This window comes from Salvelinus namaycush, chromosome 7, assembly GCF_016432855.1.
Source record: "Salvelinus namaycush isolate Seneca chromosome 7, SaNama_1.0, whole genome shotgun sequence".
In the NCBI taxonomy this organism is placed as follows: Eukaryota; Metazoa; Chordata; class Actinopteri; order Salmoniformes; family Salmonidae; genus Salvelinus; species Salvelinus namaycush.
In genome coordinates this window covers 11,151,774-11,174,057 of record NC_052313.1, presented here as the reverse complement: position 1 = coordinate 11,174,057, position 22,284 = coordinate 11,151,774, and the positions used below count along the sequence as shown (strand labels likewise).

Genomic DNA, 22,284 nt, shown 5'->3' with positions numbered 1-22,284 from the left:
GGAATTCACATTTGAACTAATAGAGGCATCAGACCGCGGCATTGTTCAGTGGCCATGGTGCGGATTCAGAATTCGCTCTTATCTAAGCGCTGTCCATGGTGGTTGTTTGTACGCAGGGCAGAACCATAGCCCCTAATTTAACAGGATCTCTGTGATGAACCCTCAAATTTCCGGAATGGTATGATAATGGAAGACATTTTGGTCAGGGAGAAATCCAAACCAGACTAAGAATGGCAGTAGAAGCATAGGTGAAGCTTTTCCTGCTTTTATTTATGTAGGAAAATACACTGAGTATACCAAACGTTATGAACACCTTCCTAATGTTGAGTTCCTTTTCCCTTCAGTACAGCCTCCATTCGTAGGGACATGGACTCTACAAGGTGTCTAAAGCGTTCCACAGGGATGCTGGCCCATGTTAACTCCAAAACCTCCCACAGTTTGTTTCAAGTTGGCTGGATGTCCTTTGGGGGGTGGACCATTCTTGATGCACACTGGAAACTTTTGAGCGTGAAAAACCCAGCAGCGTTGCAGTTCTTCACACAAACTGGTGCGCCTGGCACCTAATACCATAACCTGTTCAAAGGCACTTACGTCTTTTGTGTTGCCCATTCACACTCTGAATGGCACACATTCACAATCCATGTCTCAATTGTCTCAAGGCTTAAAAATCCTTCTTTAACCTGTCTCCTCCCCTTCATCTACACTGATTGTAGTGGATTTAACAAGTGACAATAAGGGTTCATAGCTTTCACCTGGATTCACCTGGTCAGTCTGTCATGGAAAGAGCAGGCGTTCTTAATGTTTTGTATACTCAGTGTATAAGTAAGACATGTGATATCAGTGATTGTGTAATATAATTATTGTCAACCTAAAATATTCTCATATAATAAAAAATATGGTTTATACAAATGTTCTGTATAAATAGCCTTTAAAGTATGTGTAAACAGACCATAAATGTCTCCTTGTTTGTTTTCTTGGAAAGCTGTGAGTTATATTATGATACAGTATCAGTTGCATTGACAACTTGTCTGAGTCCTATCATCAGCTGGTTTCAGCCAGAGTACGGCTGTGACTGCATTGTTTGAATGGGATGTTGGCATATTGGCAGTTAATTTGACCAATTTATGGAATCGTTCCACAAAAACTGACTACCTGCACAGTATGTTTGTTTGCTAGCCAATCTTCACATTCATTGTTTTACACTCTTATCACAGCACAGGCTGACCATGGTAGACCAACTCCCTGACTAAACCTGCTGACCTTTTATACTGTCATAATGTTCATGTCCATTCTAGTATTCAAATAATTCTATGGACACAAGGGATTCCCTCAGGCTAGTATGTCTTCGTTGTACCTGCGCCATCTACAATTTACGTTTGACGCATGGTGGCGCTCTGATGTTGGTACGTAGCATTGACAGTATATGAAGGAGTGTAGGCTAGTGATGGTTGGTGCAATTTGTGTACTAATTTCTTGGGCATCTGCCTCTGGTCTATAGACTTTCCTCTGTAATGCGCTGTCTGAACTTCAGCAGCTCAGCCTCATTCTCTCACCCTGAACTTATCAGCACAACTTTCACGGTTACAAAGATACTAGGCCCTAGGGACTGTGCTTTTAGGTTCCTTTTAGGATATGTTCCTCTATAGTGTTTTAAAGATGAATTATTATCGACCCCCCCCCCCCCCCCCCCCTCCCTCTCTCCACCCTCTCTCTCCCTGGTTCTTGTAGGGAGCCCAAACCGTGTCAGAGGTAAGGAGCTCATAGCTCTGCTGTCCTGTAGGCCTGCTCTAGCCTGTAAGACCTTGAACAAAACACAGCTCATATAGAACATAGCCTAGTGTTGGCAGCCTGTGTGTGTACTAATAGAGGCCCTGACTCTCTTTGGTGCGCTGTGGTGGTGGTGCACTGTGGTGGTGGTGGTGCACTGTGTCAGTGGGGGGTGCGCTGTGTCAGTGGGTGGTGCGCTGTGTCAGTGGGTGGTGCGTTGTGTCAGTGGGTGGTGCGCTGTGTCAGTGGGTGGTGCGTTGTGTCAGTGGGTGGTGCTCTGTGTCAGTGGGTGGTGCGCTGTGTCAGTGGGTGGTGCGCTGTGTCAGTGGGTGGTGCGCTGTGTCAGTGGGTGGTGCGCTGTGTCAGTGGGTGGTGCGCTGTGTCAGTGGGTGGTGCGCTGTGTCAGTGGGTGGTGCACTGTGTCAGTGGGTGGTGGTGTTGGTGCGCTGTGTCAGTGGGCGGTGCGCTGTGTCAGTGGGTGGTGCGCTGTGTCAGTGGGTGGTGCGTTGTGTCAGTGGGTGGTGCGCTGTGTCAGTGGGTGGTGCGTTGTGTCAGTGGGTGGTGCGCTGTGTCAGTGGGTGGTGCGTTGTGTCAGTGGGTGGTGCGCTGTGTCAGTGGGTGGTGCGTTGTGTCAGTGGGTGGTGCGCTGTGTCAGTGGGTGGTGCGTTGTGTCAGTGGGTGGTGCGCTGTGTCAGTGGGTGGTGCGTTGTGTCAGTGGGTGGTGCATTGTGTCAGTGGGTGGTGCGCTGTGTCAGTGGGTGGTGCGTTGTGTCAGTGGGTGGTGCGCTGTGTCAGTGGGTGGTGTGCTGTGTCAGTGGGTGGTGCGCTGTGTCAGTGGGTGGTGCGCTGTGTCAGTGGGTGGTGCGCTGTGTCAGTGGGTGGTGCACTGTGGTGGTGGTGGTGCACTGTGTCAGTGGGGGGTGCGCTGTGTCAGTGGGTGGTGCGTTGTGTCAGTGGGTGGTGCTCTGTGTCAGTGGGTGGTGCGCTGTGTCAGTGGGTGGTGCGCTGTGTCAGTGGGTGGTGCGTTGTGTCAGTGGGTGGTGCGCTGTGTCAGTGGGTGGTGCGTTGTGTCAGTGGGTGGTGCGCTGTGTCAGTGGGTGGTGCGTTGTGTCAGTGGGTGGTGCGCTGTGTCAGTGGGTGGTGCGTTGTGTCAGTGGGTGGTGCGTTGTGTCAGTGGGTGGTGCGCTGTGTCAGTGGGTGGTGCGTTGTGTCAGTGGGTGGTGCGCTGTGTCAGTGGGTGGTGCGCTGTGTCAGTGGGTGGTGCACTGTGGTGGTGGTGGTGCACTGTGTCAGTGGGTGGTGCGCTGTGTCAGTGGGTGGTGCGTTGTGTCAGTGGGTGGTGCTCTGTGTCAGTGGGTGGTGCGCTGTGTCAGTGGGTGGTGCGCTGTGTCAGTGGGTGGTGCGCTGTGTCAGTGGGTGGTGCGCTGTGTCAGTGGGTGGTGCGCTGTGTCAGTGGGTGGTGCGTTGTGTCAGTGGGTGGTGCGCTGTGTCAATGGGTGGTGCGTTGTGTCAGTGGGTGGTGCGCTGTGTCAGTGGGTGGTGCGTTGTGTCAGTGGGTGGTGCGCTGTGTCAGTGGGTGGTGCGTTGTGTCAGTGGGTGGTGCGCTGTGTCAGTGGGTGGTGCGTTGTGTCAGTGGGTGGTGCGCTGTGTCAGTGGGTGGTGCGCTGTGTCAGTGGGTGGTGCGTTGTGTCAGTGGGGGGTGCGCTGTGTCAGTGGGTGGTGCGTTGTGTCAGTGGGTGGTGCGCTGTGTCAGAGGGTGGTGCGCTGTGTCAGTGGGTGGTGCGCTGTGTCAGTGGGTGGTGCATTGTGTCAGTGGGTGGTGCGCTGTGTCAGTGGGTGGTGCGTTGTGTCAGTGGGTGGTGCGCTGTGTCAGTGGGTGGTGCGCTGTGTCAGTGTGTGGTGCGCTGTGTCAGTGGGTGGTGCGCTGTGTCAGTGGGTGGTGCGTTGTGTCAGTGGGTGGTGCGCTGTGTCAGTGGGTGGTGCGCTGTGTCAGTGGGTGGTGCGTTGTGTCAGTGGGGGGTGCGCTGTGTCAGTGGGTGGTGCGCTGTGTCAGTGGGTGGTGCGCTGTGTCAGTGGGTGGTGGTGTTGGTGCGCTGTGTCAGTGGGTGGTGCGCTGTGTCAGTGGGTGGTGCGCTGTGTCAGTGGGTGGTGTGCTGTGTCAGTGGGTGGTGCGCTGTGTCAGTGGGTGGTGCGTTGTGTCAGTGGGGGGTGCGCTGTGTCAGTGGGTGGTGCGCTGTGTCAGTGGGTGGTGCGCTGTGTCAGTGGGTGGTGCGTTGTGTCAGTGGGTGGTGCGCTGTGTCAGTGGGTGGTGCGTTGTGTCAGTGGGTGGTGCGCTGTGTCAGTGGGTGGTGCGCTGTGTCAGTGGGTGGTGCGTTGTGTCAGTGGGTGGTGCGCTGTGTCAGTGGGTGGTGCGTTGTGTCAGTGGGTGGTGCGCTGTGTCAGTGGGTGGTGCGCTGTGTCAGTGTGTGGTGCGCTGTGTCAGTGGGTGGTGCGCTGTGTCAGTGGGTGGTGCGTTGTGTCAGTGGGTGGTGCGCTGTGTCAGTGGGTGGTGCGCTGTGTCAGTGGGTGGTGCGTTGTGTCAGTGGGGGGTGCGCTGTGTCAGTGGGTGGTGCGCTGTGTCAGTGGGTGGTGCGCTGTGTCAGTGGGTGGTGGTGTTGGTGCGCTGTGTCAGTGGGTGGTGCGCTGTGTCAGTGGGTGGTGCGCTGTGTCAGTGGGTGGTGTGCTGTGTCAGTGGGTGGTGCGCTGTGTCAGTGGGTGGTGCGTTGTGTCAGTGGGGGGTGCGCTGTGTCAGTGGGTGGTGCGCTGTGTCAGTGGGTGGTGCGCTGTGTCAGTGGGTGGTGCGTTGTGTCAGTGGGTGGTGCGCTGTGTCAGTGGGTGGTGCGTTGTGTCAGTGGGTGGTGCGCTGTGTCAGTGGGTGGTGCGCTGTGTCAGTGGGTGGTGCGCTGTGTCAGTGGGTGGTGCGCTGTGTCAGTGGGTGGTGCGTTGTGTCAGTGGGGGGTGCGCTGTGTCAGTGGGTGGTGCATTGTGTCAGTGGGTGGTGCGCTGTGTCAGTGGGTGGTGCGCTGTGTCAGTGGGTGGTGCGCTGTGTCAGTGGGTGGTGCATTGTGTCAGTGGGTGGTGCGCTGTGTCAGTGGGTGGTGCGTTGTGTCAGTGGGTGGTGCGTTGTGTCAGTGGGTGGTGCGCTGTGTCAGTGGGTGGTGCGCTGTGTCAGTGGGTGGTGCGCTGTGTCAGTGGGTGGTGCGCTGTGTCAGTGGGTGGTGGTGTTGGTGCGCTGTGTCAGTGGGTGGTGCGCTGTGTCAGTGGGTGGTGCGCTGTGTCAGTGGGTGGTGCGTTGTGTCAGTGGGTGGTGCGCTGTGTCAGTGGGTGGTGCGTTGTGTCAGTGGGTGGTGCGCTGTGTCAGTGGGTGGTGCGTTGTGTCAGTGGGTGGTGCGCTGTGTCAGTGGGTGGTGCGCTGTGTCAGTGGGTGGTGCGCTGTGTCAGTGGGTGGTGCGCTGTGTCAGTGGGTGGTGCGCTGTGTCAGTGGGTGGTGCGCTGTGTCAGTGGGTGGTGCACTGTGGTGGTGGTGGTGCACTGTGTCAGTGGGGGGTGCGCTGTGTCAGTGGGTGGTGCGTTGTGTCAGTGGGTGGTGCTCTGTGTCAGTGGGTGGTGCGCTGTGTCAGTGGGTGGTGCGCTGTGTCAGTGGGTGGTGCGCTGTGTCAGTGGGTGGTGCGCTGTGTCAGTGGGTGGTGCGCTGTGTCAGTGGGTGGTGGTGTTGGTGCGCTGTGTCAGTGGGTGGTGCGCTGTGTCAGTGGGTGGTGCGCTGTGTCAGTGGGTGGTGCGTTGTGTCAGTGGGTGGTGCGCTGTGTCAATGGGTGGTGCGTTGTGTCAGTGGGTGGTGCGCTGTGTCAGTGGGTGGTGCATTGTGTCAGTGGGTGGTGCGCTGTGTCAGTGGGTGGTGCGTTGTGTCAGTGGGTGGTGCGCTGTGTCAGTGGGTGGTGCGCTGTGTCAGTGGGTGGTGCGCTGTGTCAGTGGGTGGTGCGCTGTGTCAGTGGGTGGTGCGTTGTGTCAGTGGGTGGTGCGCTGTGTCAGTGGGTGGTGCGTTGTGTCAGTGGGTGGTGCGCTGTGTCAGAGGGTGGTGCGCTGTGTCAGTGGGTGGTGCGCTGTGTCAGTGGGTGGTGCATTGTGTCAGTGGGTGGTGCGCTGTGTCAGTGGGTGGTGCGTTGTGTCAGTGGGTGGTGCGCTGTGTCAGTGGGTGGTGCGCTGTGTCAGTGGGTGGTGCGCTGTGTCAGTGGGTGGTGCGCTGTGTCAGTGGGTGGTGCGTTGTGTCAGTGGGTGGTGCGCTGTGTCAGTGGGTGGTGCGCTGTGTCAGTGGGTGGTGCGTTGTGTCAGTGGGGGGTGCGCTGTGTCAGTGGGTGGTGCGCTGTGTCAGTGGGTGGTGCGCTGTGTCAGTGGGTGGTGGTGTTGGTGCGCTGTGTCAGTGGGTGGTGCGCTGTGTCAGTGGGTGGTGTGCTGTGTCAGTGGGTGGTGCGCTGTGTCAGTGGGTGGTGCGTTGTGTCAGTGGGGGGTGCGCTGTGTCAGTGGGTGGTGCGCTGTGTCAGTGGGTGGTGCGCTGTGTCAGTGGGTGGTGGTGTTGGTGCGCTGTGTCAGTGGGTGGTGCACTGTGTCAGTGGGTGGTGCGCTGTGTCAGTGGGTGGTGCGCTGTGTCAGTGGGTGGTGCGCTGTGTCAGTGGGTGGTGCGTTGTGTCAGTGGGTGGTGCGTTGTGTCAGTGGGTGGTGCGCTGTGTCAGTGGGTGGTGCGCTGTGTCAGTGGGTGGTGCGCTGTGTCAGTGGGGGGTGTGCTGTGTCAGTGGGTGGTGCGTTGTGTCAGTGGGTGGTGCGTTGTGTCAGTGGGTGGTGCGCTGTGTCAGTGGGTGGTGCGCTGTGTCAGTGGGTGGTGCGCTGTGTCAGTGGGTGGTGCGTTGTGTCAGTGGGTGGTGCGCTGTATCAGTGGGTGGTGCGCTGTGTCAGTGGGTGGTGCGCTGTGTCAGTGGGTGGTGCGCTGTGTCAGTGGGTGGTGCGCTGTGTCAGTGGGTGGTGCGCTGTGTCAGTGGGTGGTGCGCTGTGTCAGTGGGTGGTGCGCTGTGTCAGTGGGTGGTGCGCTGTGTCAGTGGGTGGTGCGTTGTGTCAGTGGGTGGTGCGTTGTGTCAGTGGGTGGTGCTCTGTGTCAGTGGGTGGTGCGCTGTGTCAGTGGGTGGTGCGCTGTGTCAGTGGGTGGTGCGTTGTGTCAGTGGGTGGTGCGCTGTGTCAGTGGGTGGTGCGCTGTGTCAGTGGGTGGTGCGTTGTGTCAGTGGGTGGTGCGTTGTGTCAGTGGGTGGTGCGTTGTGTCAGTGGGTGGTGCTCTGTGTCAGTGGGTGGTGCGCTGTGTCAGTGGGTGGTGCGTTGTGTCAGTGGGTGGTGCGCTGTGTCAGTGGGTGGTGCGTTGTGTCAGTGGGTGGTGCGCTGTGTCAGTGGGTGGTAGAGATCTAGAGTTCAGGTGTTAGACTCCTCTGGCTGTGCTCTGGTCTAATTGGGTGGCTCATCTGTTCCCTCCCAGCTGCTGATTGGCCTGTCCAAACACGTCGATTTAACCTCACCGACCGACCCCAGCAACACCCCGACAACCACCAGTTAGTACCAGAGCACACAGACCTAGTTAGAACCAGTCAGTCGGATCCAAACAGAGCAACCTGAACCTCAGCCACGTTCCTTCTGCAGAACCACAGTGTGTGTGTGTGTGTGTGTGTGTGTGGCTCTCATGTCATTCTCTCTCTCTGCAGGGGGCCAGGATGGTGGTGTCCACACGCTTCTTCACTGACTTCACCCCACAGGCCAGCTTTGACATCAAGGTGAGTCCACATACACACAAAACAAATGCATGTGACATGTACTGAGTAGACTTCTCCTGGACATGTCTCTTCTACACAACACACTTCTATCACACCCTGCAGAACAAGCCCTAGATGCAGTATGAAATGGAAACTTCCTCATCAAACTTATCTGATTGGTTGGTTGAGCTGCCTGTCTCCCTCCCTTCCCTGTGCTGTCCAATAGAAGTGTGAGCTGCACCGTCTGGAGGCGGGCCCCTCTGAGACAGCGGTGTTGACCAGAGAACAGGGCCTCCAGTACTACAGGACCATGCAGACCATGAGACGCATGGAGCTGAAGGCTGACCAGCTGTACAAGCAGAAGATCATCAGAGGCTTCTGCCACCTCTACGACGGACAGGTCACAACACACACACACACACACTCACACTCACACTCACACACACTGGGGCGGCAGGTAGCCTAGTGGTTAGAGTGTTGGGACAGTAACTGAAAGGTTGCTAGATCGAATCCCCAAGCTGACAAGGTAAAAATCTGTCTTTCTGTCCCTGAACAAAGCAGTTACCCCACTGTTCCTAGGCTGCCATTGTAAATAACAATTTGTTCTTAACTGACTTTCCTAGTTAAATTAAGGTAAAATAAAAATAAAAATTACATATTCGTATAGATTAGAATACACACACACACACATTACATACACAACGTATAGATTAGAATACACACACACACACATTACATACACGACGATAGATTGGAATACACACACACACACATTACATACACATATAGATTAGAATACACACACACATTACATATACATATAGATTAGAATAAACACACACACATATAGATTAGAATACACACACACACATTACATATACATATAGATACACCTAGACCGATTAGAATAAACACACACATTACATATACATATAGACACACCTAGACCGATTAGAATAAACACACACACACACACATTACATATACATATAGATTAGAATAAACACACATTACATATACATATAGATTAGAATAAACACACACACACATTACATATACATATAGATTAGAATAAACACACACACACATTACATATACATATAGATCAGAATAAACACACAGCAAGAGAGAAAGGAACATACACACGCTCCCCTTCTCTCTCCTAGCTGTTGTTGGTTGTGTTACAGGAGGCGTGTGCGATGGGCATCGAGGCGGGCATCAACCCAACAGACCACCTGATCACAGCGTACCGCGCCCACGGCTACACCTTCACACGGGGTGTGTCCGTTAGAGAGATCATGGCTGAACTCACAGGTGAGACACACCAAAGAAACTGATCGAAGGTCAGATTTGTATTTCCTCCTAATGGTTACAGTCAGGTTTTAAGGACGATAAACTGATCCTTCTACCTGAAATACATCTCTATTCTCTGTCTCTTGTTCTCAGGTCGAAGAGGAGGTGTGGCCAAGGGTAAAGGTGGTTCTATGCACATGTACGCTAAACACTTCTATGGAGGGAATGGAATCGTGGGGGCTCAGGTAACTCTCTGAACAGGTCACACTCGCTCACACACACACCTAGACCGAGAGGGGAACATGCTTTCTCGCAGTGTGTGTGTGTGTCTACAGGTTCCATTGGGTGCTGGTGTGGCCCTAGCCTGTCAGTACCAGGGCAACAACCAGGTGTGCGTGGCGCTGTACGGAGACGGAGCAGCCAACCAGGTGAGGTCTATCTAACAGTTACAATAAAGTTATTAAATCATCATCATCGTCTCTGCTCTTGTCCAATCAGGGCCAGATCTTTGAGTCTTTCAACATGGCGGCTCTGTGGAAGCTGCCGTGTATCTTCATCTGTGAGAACAACAAGTTTGGCATGGGGACGTCTGTAGAGAGATCCTCCGCTAGCACTGAGTACTTCAAGAGAGGAGACTATATACCTGGAATCAAGGTAGGACACACACACACACACACACACACAGAGTCAGTGAGTGTATCTTTGCTATACTGACCCCTCTGTCCCTGTGGTGTAGGTGGATGGCATGGACGTGCTGTGTGTGAGGGAGGCCATCAAGTTTGCTGCAGACTACTGCAGAGCCGGGAAGGTGAACTATGATTGGTTATAGGGCTGGAGAAGAGGAGTTCTGATTGGTGCAGAGATGAAAAAGTGATAGCTGGTTTAAGAGCTTAGAGTGTTAAGAATCACTTTGTCTCAGACAATCTAATGTCAGAGGGCTGATCCTGTTCTTGTATCCCACCAGTGTCTCTTCCCTGACAGAGGGAGGCTCAGTGACCAGCAGAATAGAGACAGTCTGTGACTCTAGTACAGTTGTAACTGGCCCTGCACTCCTGGTGTGCTGCAGGCCAAACAGCATAGATATAGGAAGATCCTCTGCTACAGTAGAAATCCCTGATCAGGCTATTCTGCAGTATCATGGTGGGGTTGGCAACTTGTTGAGTGTCTTTCTTTTGAAACCTCCTTGGCAGGGTCCTATTGTGATGGAGCTGGAGACCTACCGTTACCATGGACACAGTATGAGCGACCCCGGCGTTAGGTGAGACATGATCTCTGACCTTTGACCTCTGACCATGTGTTCGTCAACTGAGCACCCTGTCTCTTCCCGCCCCCTCACTCCTCCCCACATCTCCCATCTCTCTCCCTCCCTCTCTATTCTGTTTTTATCCCTGCCCACCTCCTTGTGTTGCCACTCCCTAGTTTACCCCCCCCCCTTTCCCCTCTTAGTGTAGTGCAGTGTTGGTTTGGGAAGAGCACTGCTTCCTTTCCAGGTCTGTCTCTCTCTCTGTTTCTCTCTCATCAACCAAGGGCTGGTGCAGAACCTTGCTAATCATGTCTAAGTCCTCTTCCTGTGTGTGATGTAACTTCCTGTAGCTACCGTTCACGTGAGGAGATCCAGGAAGTGCGCAGTAAGAGTGACCCCATCACCATGCTGAAGGAACGCATGCTGTCCAACAACATGGCTTCTGTGGAGGAGATCAAGGTACACACACACCTTCACTGACACGCATCCACACACACACCTTCACTGACACGCATCCACACACACACCTTCACTGACACGCATCCACACACACACCTTCACTGACACGCATCCACACACACACCTTCACTGACACGCATCCACACACACACACCTTCACTGACACGCATCCATACACACACCTTCACTGACACGCATCCACACACACACCTTCACTGACACGCATCCACACACACACCTTCACTGACACGCATCCACACACACACACCTTCACTGACACGCATCCATACACACACCTTCACTGACACGCATCCACACACACACACCTTCACTGACACGCATCCACACACACACAGGTGGTCCAATTCCTCAAATAGTTTCCCTACTTGCCTCCTTCTTTCTGTCCTTCCTTTCTCCATACAGGAGATAGATGTAGAGATCAGGAAGGTGATCGAGGACGCGGCCCAGTTTGCCATCTCTGACCCTGAGCCACCATTGGACGAGCTCTGTAACCACATCTTTGCCAACGATTTGCCCATGGAGGTCCGCGGGACCAACCCCTGGGTCAAACTGAAGTCTGTCAGCTAGACACACACACACGCACGCACGCGCGCGCGCACGCACGCACGCACGCACGCACGCACGCACGCACGCACGCACGCACGCACGCACGCACGCACGCACGCACGCACACACACACACACACACACACACACACACACACACACACACACACACGTTGACCACCCCAGGCTAAGGGTGTGTGTGTGTGTGGGGGTGGTTTTGGGTTAAACCAAGTCTCTCTGTTTCTAATGCTCCCATCTGTTAATGTATGACCTCTGACCCAGATGATATTGTAGCACTGTAGCACTCGTTGCACTTTGATAGATAAAATAACGAGACACCAGACTGCAAGTCGTTATGTTATCATAGGAAAAGAGACAAGCAATGTTAGTTCATTTCTCTCACCTCCTTTCTCCCTCTCCTTCTCTGCCTCCCTCCCTCCTTCTCTCCGTGAGGAGCAGATACCGATCCAAGCTGATAAACTGAAGAGGAACATCTGTCAGAACTGAACCATTGTAATACTGTTGTGATTTGATTGGAGCAATAAAGTTGGCTGAGTCTGTATGACGTGTTTGTGTCTGACACTGGAAAGTTCTGTGTGCAGACAGCTAATAATGTACCATACCAGATAGGTGTTAATTACTTACATGGAGCCATCTTGCATCCACCTATCCAGTTCTTTTACATCCATGAATATAATGGTGCTTTCAAGACAACTGGGAACTCTGGGGGGGGGGGGACTAGGCCAAGTCATGACGTAAGTGATCTTCAGGCTAGAAAGACGCCAGAGTTTCCAACTTGGAATTCTGAGTTGGATCACCGTTCAAAAGAATTTTCCCAGTCGGCGCTCATTTTTTTCCCAGAGTTCCCAGTTGTCTTGAACACAGCGTAAGATATAATCAACCAGCAGATGTCACCACAGTGTTGTACGTCCACCACCAGTTCAGTACAGTAAGCTATAAATGAGAGAAGACAGAGATGAATGTTCTGTCACCAAGTTCAGTATAAATATCTCTGAAGTTGGGCTGTAATGATACTGTTCCCGCCCATGGCACATCTTCAGTCACACACACACACACACCTCTTTAGTCACAGATAATGACTCTGTGTCAATTCATGATTCTCATTATCCCTGGCATGGCCCATACAGCAGATAGGCTATAAATAGCTCATAATAAAGCAGTCTCATGCTAATGACCTCCAACATCAAACTTTAACTGGCGAAGAAGGATTTATACAGTCAGACAGACACTCCCAAAGTCAAGGGTGGAAATTCACCTGTTAATAATGAGGTAGACTATGATAAAGACATATACACATTCTTGCTATAATTTGAAAGATGTAGGCCTAACGTCTGTATATCATATAATTATGATAGCCCAATCTATATCATAAATCATTTTCAACACACCACCTGCAGCATATTTCAGTTCATCTCCTGAATAGCTCCATGTTGATCAAAGTCATATTCTGCGCATATTCATGGCTACGGGACTGGAACCGTTTACCTACAGTGCATCACCTTCACCGAATAATAAAGCCTATCTTATCTTCTCCCCCGGTGTCTCACGTGCCTGTTCCGGCTAGAGGTCACAGCTGGAGAGAGCCCCCTCACCTGCCCGTGTCCCGTTTGGATGAGGTGTCCCGTTATACCGGGTTCACGCCCCCAAAGATGACGCATGAGTGACTCTGTAGTCTGACAGGCAGGTAAGCCGACACCCGGCGCCATATTGGGACAAAACGGAAGTGAGAGAGCGAGAGAGATACAGAGAGAGAGAGAGAATAGCGCAGGCAGTGGAAAAGCGGCACAGTGACACAACAAGGGTGAAAGTGGAGAGACAATTTTCCGTAAAAGGCGTTACGTAGCCCAGCGAGGTTTTCATGTTTATTCCGCTAGAGAAAGAAGGGGCGGCCCCTGATCTAGAAACAACCAACTCTGTCCCTTGTCCTCTCACACGGGTCTAACGGAGGAAATAGCCTACTAGAATAGACCAGAGCTTTAGACTACTACATTGTGATAGCCTACAGTCCTGTCTGGAGCGAAGCTTTAGCACAAACTAATAGAGTGAACACTACAATAGATCAGAGGAACAGCTCGAGCGCCAAGATGCCCCTGGCACAGTTGCCAGATCCCTGGCAGAAGATGACACTGGGGCGGGCGACGAGCGAGGTGAGTGCGTGTGTGTTTTGTGTGTGTCTATGTGTGTGTGTGTGTGTGTGTGTGACCGAGACAGAGAGAGAGATCGTAAACTGGTATTAAACATTTCCATAACCAGAATACTGCCTGTGTGAATCAGTGTTGATGTGAACAGATTATTCTATTGAATCGTCACTTTGACTGTCTCTGGGCTGCACGTCATTGTTGTAAACAAACGCGTCGCAACACAGGCCTGAGGCTAAAAACACATTTTACGGATAAGTTACTGAGCCTCGGATAATAGAGAGAGAGAAAGGCGAGGGGGCGGCCACCCAACAGACCGACGATTCAGGTTGCGGCTTTCAGCGGGCGTGTGTGTGTTTCCTGGATGATGCTGTTATAGCCTGGTTATAGCATGCGTGTTTTAACAGAAGTGTCGAGTCTCCCGCATGTGAATGTCTGAAGACATCCTTTGATCCAGACCTGCTTAATAATTATGCCCTACAGTTATACCTCCTATCTACCCCCCTCTCTCAATACCACCCCCTCTCTCTCTCTCCCTTTCGCTGTTCTCTATCAGTCAAGCTCCATAACCGGAGGAAAAACATATTCTTGTTAAATGTGTGTGTATGTTGTTAGTGCTCTGTGGGAGATGAGTTGAGGGAAGCTGTCAGACTGTTTCTAGGGCACACCAGAAAACACAGAACAAACCAAAGAGAAGGAAACGTTCTAAAGAGAACCCAACAAGGATTTCCATGTAGCCGATACACTGCTCACTCCTCACTCACTTCTCACTCACTGCTCACTTCTCACTCACTGCTCACTTCTCACTCACTGCTCACTCACTGCTCACTTCTCACTCACTGCTCACTCCTCACTCCTCACTCACTGCTCACTGCTCACCTCTCACTCACTGCTCACTGCTAACTCACTTCTCACTCACTTCTCACTCACTGCTCACTTCTCACTCACTGCTCACTTCTCACTCACTGCTCACTGCTCGCTCACTTCTCACTCACCTCTCACTCACTTCTCACTCACTGCTCGCTGCTCACTCACTGCTTACTCACTGCTCACTTCTCACTCACTTCTCACTCACTGCTCACTTCTCACGGCTTACTCACTGCTCAATCACTTCTCACTCACTGCTCACTGCTCACCTCTCACTCACTTCTCACTCACTCACTCACTCAATCACTCACTCACTTCTCACTCACTTCTCACTCACTTCTCACTCACTCACTCACTCACTCACTCACTCACTCACTCACTCACTCACTCACTCACTCACTCACTCATTCACTCACTCACTCACTCACTCACTCACTCACTCACTCACTCACTCACTCACTCACTCACTCACTCACTCACTCACTCACTCACTCACTTCCTCAATCATTCCTACTCACATGATTAAGTTAACAGTAGATGAATATCAGAAGCAGGTAGACTGTTGGGCCCTCAGGCAATACTGGTCAACTAGACAGCCAGCACCGCAGTGTGACACATGAAGTCAAGTGAAACAAAATAAAGCTCAATGAAATTGTGAGAGAGATGGAGAGAGAGAGAGAAGGAGAGAGAGAGAGAGAGAGATGGAGAGAGAGAGAGAAAGTGAGAGAGCGAGAGAGAGAGAGAGAGAGAGAGAGAGTGAGAGCGACAGATGTGGAGAGAGAGAGAGACAGAGAGAGATGGAGAGAGAGATGGAGAGAGCGAGAGACAGAGAGGTGAGAGAGAGATGGGGAGAGAGCGAGAGAGTGAGAGCGACAGATGGGGAGAGAGAGAGAGACAGAGAGAGATGGAGAGAGAGATAGAGAGAGAGACAGAGAGAGATGGAGAGAGAGATGGAGAGAGCGAGAGACAGAGAGGTGAGAGAGAGATGGGGAGAGAGCGAGAGAGTGAGAGCGACAGATGGGGAGAGAGAGAGAGACAGAGAGAGATGGAGAGAGAGATGGAGAGAGCGAGAGACAGAGAGGTGAGAGAGATGGGGAGAGAGCGAGAGAGTGAGAGCGAGACAGAGAGATGGAGAGAGAGATGGGGAGAGGGAGAGAGGGAGAGCGAGAGAGAGAGAGCTAGAGAGAGAAAGAGAGAGATGGAGAGAGGCAGAAAGATGGAGAGAGACAGAGAGATGGAGAGATGGGGAGAGAGAGCGAGACAGAGAGAGAGCGAGAGAGAGAAATGGAGAGAGAGATGGAGACAGAGAGCGAGAGACAGAGATGGAGAGAGAGATGGAGAGAGATGGTGAGAGACAGGGAGAGAGACAGAGAGATGGAGAGAGAGAGCGAGAGACAGAGAGAGATGGGGAGAGAGAGAGACAGAGAGAGAGAGAGACAGACAGAGACAGATAGAGAGATGGAGGGAGAGAGAGAGAGAGAGAGAGATGGAGGGAGAGAGGGAGAGAGGGTGTGTATGAGAGAGAGGGGGAGATGCTGAGAGAGAGAGGGTGTGTGTGAGAGAGAGGGGGGGGGGGGGTGAGAGAGAGCGAGAGAGAGGGGGGGTGTGAGTGAGAAAGAGAGAGAGGGTGAGAGAGAGGGTGTGAGTGAGAAAGAGAGAAAGGGTGTGAGAGAGAGAAAGAGAGCGAGAGAGGGTGTGTGAGAGAGAGCAAGAGAGAGAGAGAGAGGGTGTGTGAGAGAGAGAGTGGGTGTGAGTGAGAGAGAGGGTGTGAGTGAGAGAGAGAGTGGGTGTGAGTGAGAGAGAGGGTGTGAGTGAGAGAGAGAGAGAGAGAGAGCGAGAGAGGGGGTGTGCGTGAGAGAGAGTGTGAGTAAGAGAGAGAGGGTGTGTGAGAGAGAGAGAAAGGGAAAGAGAGAGAGAGGATGTGAGTGTGAGAGAGGGTGTGAGTGAGAGAGAGTGTGTAAGAGAGAGAGAGAGAGAGAGAGAGATAGGGAAAGAGAGTGACTGACCCAAACTTAAGGAAAGCTTTGACTATGTACAGACTCAGTGAGCATAGCCTTGCTATTGAGAAAGGCCGCCGTAGGCAGACCTGGCCCTCAAGAGAAGACAGGCTATGTGCAAACTGCCCACAAAATGAGGTGGAAACTGAGCTGCACTTCCTAACCTCCTGCCAAATGTATGACCATATTAGAGACACATATTTCCCTCAGATTACACAGATCCACAAAGAATTCGAAAACAAATCCAATTTTGATAAACTCCCATATCTACTGGGTGAAATACCACAGTGTGACATCACAGCAGCAAGATGTGTGACCTGTTGCCACAAGAAAAGGTCAACCAGTGAAGAACAAACACCATTGTAAATACAACCCATATTTATGCTTATTTATTTTCCCTTTTGTACTTTAACCACGTGCACATCGTTACAACACTGTATATATACATAATATGACATTTGTAATGTCTTTATTCTTTTGAAACTTCTGTGAGTGTAATGTTTACTGTTCATTTTGATCGTTTATTTCACTTTTGTATATTATCTACCTCACTTGCTTTGGCAATGTTAACACATGTTTCCCATGCCAATAAAACCCCTTGAATTAAATTGAATTGAGAGAGATTTAACAATTTCATGACAGACAGGGATGCTGTGAGATGACTTTTGTCTGTCATTCACTCTTTATTTCTCTCTCTCCCTCCCTCTTTCTTTCTCTCTCTCTCTCTCTCTCTCTCTCTCTCTCTCTCTCTCTCTCTCTCTCTCTCTCTCTCTCTCTCATTATTGTTATGACTGTTGTTGTTAACTAATGATTGTTTTTATGTTATTGCAGGATGCCCATCGTCATGATCTGGAGGATTCTATTGGAGAGGATGATTCTATGTCCTGTAACGTAAGTCTACACTCATTCTCTCCCTCTCTCTCTCTCTCTCATCCCCCCTCTCTTTCTTTCTTTCTTTCTTTCTTTCTTTCTTTCTTTCTTTCTTTCTTTCTTTCTTTCTTTCTTTCTTTCTTTCTTTCTTTCTTTCTTTCTTTCTTTCTCTCTCTCTCCTCTCTCTCACCCCCCCCTCTCTCTCTCTCTCTCTCATCCCCCTCTCTTTCTTTCTCGGTCTCTCTCTCTCTCTCTCTCTCTCTCTCTCTCTCTAACTTTCTTTCTTTCTTTCTTTCTTTCTCTCTCTCTCTCTCTCTCTCGCTTATCTCTCTCTCATCCCCCTCTCTTTCTTTCTCGGTCTCTCTCTCTCTCTCTCTCTCTCTCTCTCTCTCTCTCTCTCTCTCTCTCTCTCTCTCTCTCTCTCTCTCTCTCTCTGTCTCTCTCTCTCTCTCTCTCTCTCTCTCTCTCTCTCTCTCTCTCTCTGTCTCTTCTTCTCTCTTCCAGCTGTGTGTATAGATTTTTAAATGCAGAGGAGATGGCTTATAGATCTGCCGTCTGAGAAGAGCTGAACAGTCATTACCACTGTCCCTAGAGTCAGACACACACACATCCGCACGCAAGGGGCATCTTGGTGGGCTTTCCTCTCTCCACCGCTCTTTCACGCCACCTGCTGTCCACTGAGACAGACTGTCTCTTACACACACACTTTCTCAATCAATCACATCTCAAATATTCTTTATTTGACCCTGTGTGTTGTGGTCTGTCTATATGCAGAGTTTTAGAATGTGTGAGACTGTGAACAGAGTTTTAGAATGTGTGAGACTGTGAACAGAGTTTTAGAATGTGTGAGACTGTGAACAGAGTTTTAGAATGTGTGAGACTGTGAACAGAGTTTTAGAATGTGTGAGACTGTGAACAGAGTTTTAGACTGTGAACAGAGTTTTAGACTGTGAACAGAGTTTTAGAATGTGTGAGACTGTGAACAGAGTTTTAGAATGTGTGAGACTGTGAACAGAGTTTTAGACTGTGAACAGAGTTTTAGACTGTGAACAGAGTTTTAGACTGTGAACAGAGTTTTAGAATGTGTGAGACTGTGAACAGAGTTTTAGACTGTGAACAGAGTTTTAGAATGTGTGAGACTGTGAACAGAGTTTTAGACTGTGAACAGAGTTTTAGAATGTGTGAGACTGTGAACAGAGTTTTAGACTGTGAACAGAGTTTTAGAATGTGTGAGACTGTGAACAGAGTTTTAGACTGTGAACAGAGTTTTAGAATGTGTGAGACTGTGAACAGAGTTTTAGACTGTGAACAGAGTTTTAGACTGTGAACAGAGTTTTAGAATGTGTGAGACTGTGAACAGAGTTTTAGACTGTGAACAGAGTTTTAGACTGTGAACAGAGTTTTAGAATGTGTGAGACTGTGAACAGAGTTTTAGACGTGAACAGAGTTTTAGAGACTGTGAACAGAGTTTAGAATGTGTGAGACTGTGAACAGAGTTTTAGACTGTGAACAGAGTTTTAGACTGTGAACAGAGTTTTAGAATGTGTGAGACTGTGAACAGAGTTTTAGACTGTGAACAGAGTTTTAGACTGTGAACAGGGTTTTAGAATGTGTGAGACTGTGAACAGAGTTTTAGACTGTGAACAGAGTTTTAGACTGTGAACAGAGGTTTTTAGACTGGTGACAGAGTTTAGAATGTGTGAGACTGTGACAGAGTTTTTAGACTGTGTGAGACTGTGAACAGAGTTTTAGACTGTGTGAGACTGTGAACAAGATTTAGAGTGTGTGAGACTGTGATACTAGAGTTTTAGACTGTGAACAGAAGTTTTCAGACTGTGAACAGAGTTTATAGACTGTGAACAGAGTTTTAGAAGTGTGAGACTGTGAACAGAGTTTTAGACTGTGAACATGAGTTTTGAGCTGTGACAGAGTTTTAGAATGTGTGTAGACTGTGAACAGAGTTTTAGAATGTGTGAGACTGTGAACAGAGTTTTAATGAGACTGTGAACAGAGTTTTAGAATGTGTGAGACTGTGAACAGAGATTTAATGTGTGAGACTGTGAACAGAGTTTTAGAATGTGTGAGACTGTGAACAGAGTTTTTAGAATGTGTGAGACTGTGACAGAGTTTTAAATGTGAACTGTGACAGAGTTTTTAGAATGTGTGAGACTGTGACAGAGTTTTAGATGTGAGATACTGTGAACAGAGTTTTAGAACTTTTGATGGAGAGTGACAAGTTTAGAATGTGTGAGACTGTGAACAGATTTAGAGTGTTAGACTGTGAACATATTTAGAGTTTAGACTGTGACGGGTTTAGAATGTGTGAGACTGTGAACAGAGTTTAGACTGTGAACAGAGTTTTAGACTTGTGAACAGAGTTTTTAGACTGTGAACAGAGTTTTAGAACTGTGACTGTGAACAGAGATTTAGAGTTGTGTGATACTGTGAACAGAGTTTTAGAACTGTGGTGAGACTGTGAACAGAGTTTTAGAATGTTTGAGACTGTGCACGAAGATTAGAAGTTTAGACTGTGAACAGAGGTTTAGATGTGTGAGACTGTGAACAGAGTTTTAGATGTGTGAGACTGTGACAGAGTTTTAGAATGTTAGACTGTGAACAGTTAGATGTAGACTGATAGAGATTTAGAGTGTGTGATACTGTGAACAGAGTTTAGATTTGTGAGCACTGTGAACAGAGTTTTAGATGTGTGAGACTGTGAACAGAGTTATTTGAATGTGTGAGACTGAGCAGAGTTTTAGATGGTGAGAACTGTGAACAGAGTTTTAGAGTGGACAGAGTTTTAGATGTTTGAGACTGTGAACAGATTTTAAATGTGTGAGACTGTGAAGAGTTTTAGAATGTGTGACGAGCAGTTTTAGAGTTGTGAGACTGTGAGCAGAGTTTTAGAGTGTTGAACTGTGTGAACAGAGTTTTAGAATGTGTGAGACTGTGAAAAGAGTTTGAGAATGTGTGAGACTGTGAACAGAGTTTTTAGAATGTGAACGAGTTTTTAGACTGTGAACAGAGTTTTAGACTGTGGAACAGAGTTTTAGAATGTGTGGAGACTGTGAACAGATTTTTTAGACTGTGAACAGAGTTTTAGACTGTGTGAGACAGAGTTTAGAATGTGTGAGACTGTGAACAGAGTTTTAGAATGTGTGTAGACTGTGAACAGAGTTTTAGAGGTGTGAGACTGTGACAGAGTTTGAATGTGTGAGACTGTGACAAGAGTTAGAATGTGTGAGACTGTGAACAGAGTTTTAGAATGTGTGAGACTGTGACAGAGTTTTAGAATGTGTGAGACTGTGAACAGAGTTTTAGAATGTGTGAGATGTAACAGAGTTTTAGAATGTGTGAGACTGTGAACAGAGTTTAGAGTGTGTGGACGGTGAACAGCGTTTTAGATGTTAGACTGTGAACAGAGTTTTAGACTGTGAACAGAGTTTTACTGTGAACAGAGTTTTAGCTGTGAACAGAGTTTTAGAATGTGTGAGACTGTGAACAGAGATGTAATTGTGTTAACTGGAACAGGTTTTAGAGTGTGAGACTGTGAACAGAGTTTTGAATGTAACTGTGAACAGAGTTTGAATGTGTGAGACTGGTGAACAGAGATTTAGAATGTGTGAGACTGTGAACAGAGTTTTAGAATGTGTGAGACTGTGAACAGAGTTTTAGAATGTGTGAGACTGTGAACAGAGATTTAGAGTGTGTGAGACTGTGAGCAGAGATTTAGAGTGTGTGATACTGTGAACAGAGTTTTAGAATGTGTGAGACTGTGAACAGAGTTTTAGAATGTGTGAGACTGTGAACAGAGTTTTAGAATGTGTGAGACTTTGAGCAGAGTTTTAGAGTGTGTGAGACTGGAACAGAGTTTTTAGAGTGTGTGAGACTGTGAACAGAGTTTTAGAGTGTGAACAGAGTTTTAGAATGTGTGAGACTGTGAACAGAGTTTTAGAATGTGTGAGACTGTGAACAGAGTTTTAGAATGTGTGAGACTTTGAGCAGAGTTTTAGAGTGTGTGAGACTGTGAACAGAGTTTTAGAATGTGTGAGACTGTGAACAGAGTTTTAGAATGTGTGAGACTTTGAACAGAGTTTTAGAGTGTGTGAGACTGTGAACAGAGTTTTAGAGTGTGAACAGAGTTTTAGAATGTGTGAGACTGTGAACAGAGTTTTAGAATGTGTGAGACTGTGAACAGAGTTTTAGAATGTGTGAATGAACATAGTTTAGAAAGCTGGTTATGAGACTGTGAACAGTTAGATGTGGAGACTGTACAGATTTAGAATGTGTGAGACTGTGACAGAGTTTTAGAATGTGTGAGACTTGAACAGAGTTTTTAGAATGTGTGAGACTGTGAACAGAGTTTTTAGAATGTGTGAGACTTGAGCAGAGTTTTAGATGTGTGAGACTGTGAACAGATTTTGAATGTGTGAGACTGTGAACAGAGTTTTAGAATGTGTGAGACTTTGAGCAGAGTTTAGAGGTGTGAGACTGTGAACAGAGTTTTAGAATGTGAACTGTGAGAGTTTTAGATTGTGAGACTGTGAACAGAGTTTTAGAATGTGTGAGACTGTGAACAGAGTTTTAGAATGTGTGAGACTGTGAACAGAGTTTTAGAATGTGTGAGACTGTGAACAGAGTTTTAGAATGTGTGAGACTTTGAGCAGAGTTTTAGAGTGTGTGAGACTGTGAACAGAGTTTTAGAATGTGTGAGACTGTGAACAGAGTTTTAGAATGTGTGAGACTGTGAACAGAGTTTTAGAATGTGTGAGACTGTGAACAGAGTTTTAGAATGTGTGAGACTGTGACAGAGTTTTAGAATGTGTGAGACTTTGAGCAGAGTTTTAGAATGTGTGAGACTGTGAACAGAGTTTTAGAATGTGTGAGACTTTGAGCAGAGTTTTAGAGTGTGTGAGACTGTGAACAGAGTTTTAGAGTGTGTGAGACTGTGAGCAGGGTTTTAGATGTTGTGAGTGGCGTACATTTTTGCCACACACACACACACAACGCACATATCCCTCCCTGTCAATGCAGTCAGCTGTGTATTATTATCTGCAATTATTTAGCCTTTATCAGCCTGTCATAAGAACTCTGTGTGTGTTGTTGTCTGGTCAGATTATTCTAGATCCCAAAGGGCCATCAGTCAAATGTAATATGATTGGGTACCAAAGCAGGGCTGTCATATCCTGCTCAATATCCACGCACACTCTCTCTGCTGTCTATATGATAGTTTTATTGGAG

At 49.1% G+C, this 22,284-nt stretch overlaps 2 protein-coding genes across 3 annotated transcripts in view; both read left to right on the top strand.

Annotated features, from left to right (window-relative positions):
* The first annotated feature begins 7,529 nt into the window (after nt 1-7,529).
* LOC120050321 (pyruvate dehydrogenase E1 component subunit alpha, mitochondrial-like) lies at nt 7,530-11,172 on the top strand. 2 transcript variants are annotated; one of them, XM_038996901.1, is made up of 10 exons: nt 7,530-7,610; nt 7,816-7,989; nt 8,777-8,903; nt 9,036-9,127; nt 9,218-9,310; nt 9,381-9,536; nt 9,619-9,690; nt 10,073-10,140; nt 10,476-10,584; nt 11,008-11,172. In XM_038996901.1, exons 1-10 carry the CDS (start codon nt 7,551-7,553, stop codon nt 11,170-11,172), a joined length of 1,116 nt encoding a protein of 371 aa, XP_038852829.1. In that variant the 5' UTR covers nt 7,530-7,550. The 2 variants fall into 2 exon arrangements, with proteins under 2 accessions (XP_038852829.1, XP_038852830.1); XM_038996902.1 differs by lacking the exons at nt 7,530-7,610; nt 9,218-9,310 and having other exon boundaries at nt 7,829-7,989.
* Nucleotides 11,173-12,978: 1,806 nt separating this feature from the next.
* LOC120050951 (ribosomal protein S6 kinase alpha-3-like) overlaps nt 12,979-22,284 on the top strand; it is a 34,425-nt gene continuing 25,119 nt past the window's right edge. The window contains exons 1-2 of the mRNA XM_038997494.1: nt 12,979-13,318; nt 17,005-17,064. Coding sequence (XP_038853422.1) covers nt 13,256-13,318; nt 17,005-17,064 — 123 coding nt within the window. The 5' untranslated portion in view covers nt 12,979-13,255. The remainder of the gene's footprint in view (nt 13,319-17,004; nt 17,065-22,284) is intronic.

What these genes read in the sequence shown, in the direction of transcription:
- LOC120050321 (XM_038996901.1), top strand. Translation starts at nt 7,551, where the DNA reads ATGGTGGTGTCCACACGCTTCTTCACTGACTTCACCCCACAGGCCAGC. An exon ending in ATGAGCGACCCCGGCGTTAG is followed by an intron (nt 10,141 to 10,475) that starts GTGAGACATGAT and finishes AACTTCCTGTAG; the next exon opens with CTACCGTTCACGTGAGGAGA. An exon ending in CTTCTGTGGAGGAGATCAAG is followed by an intron (nt 10,585 to 11,007) that starts GTACACACACAC and finishes TTCTCCATACAG; the next exon opens with GAGATAGATGTAGAGATCAG.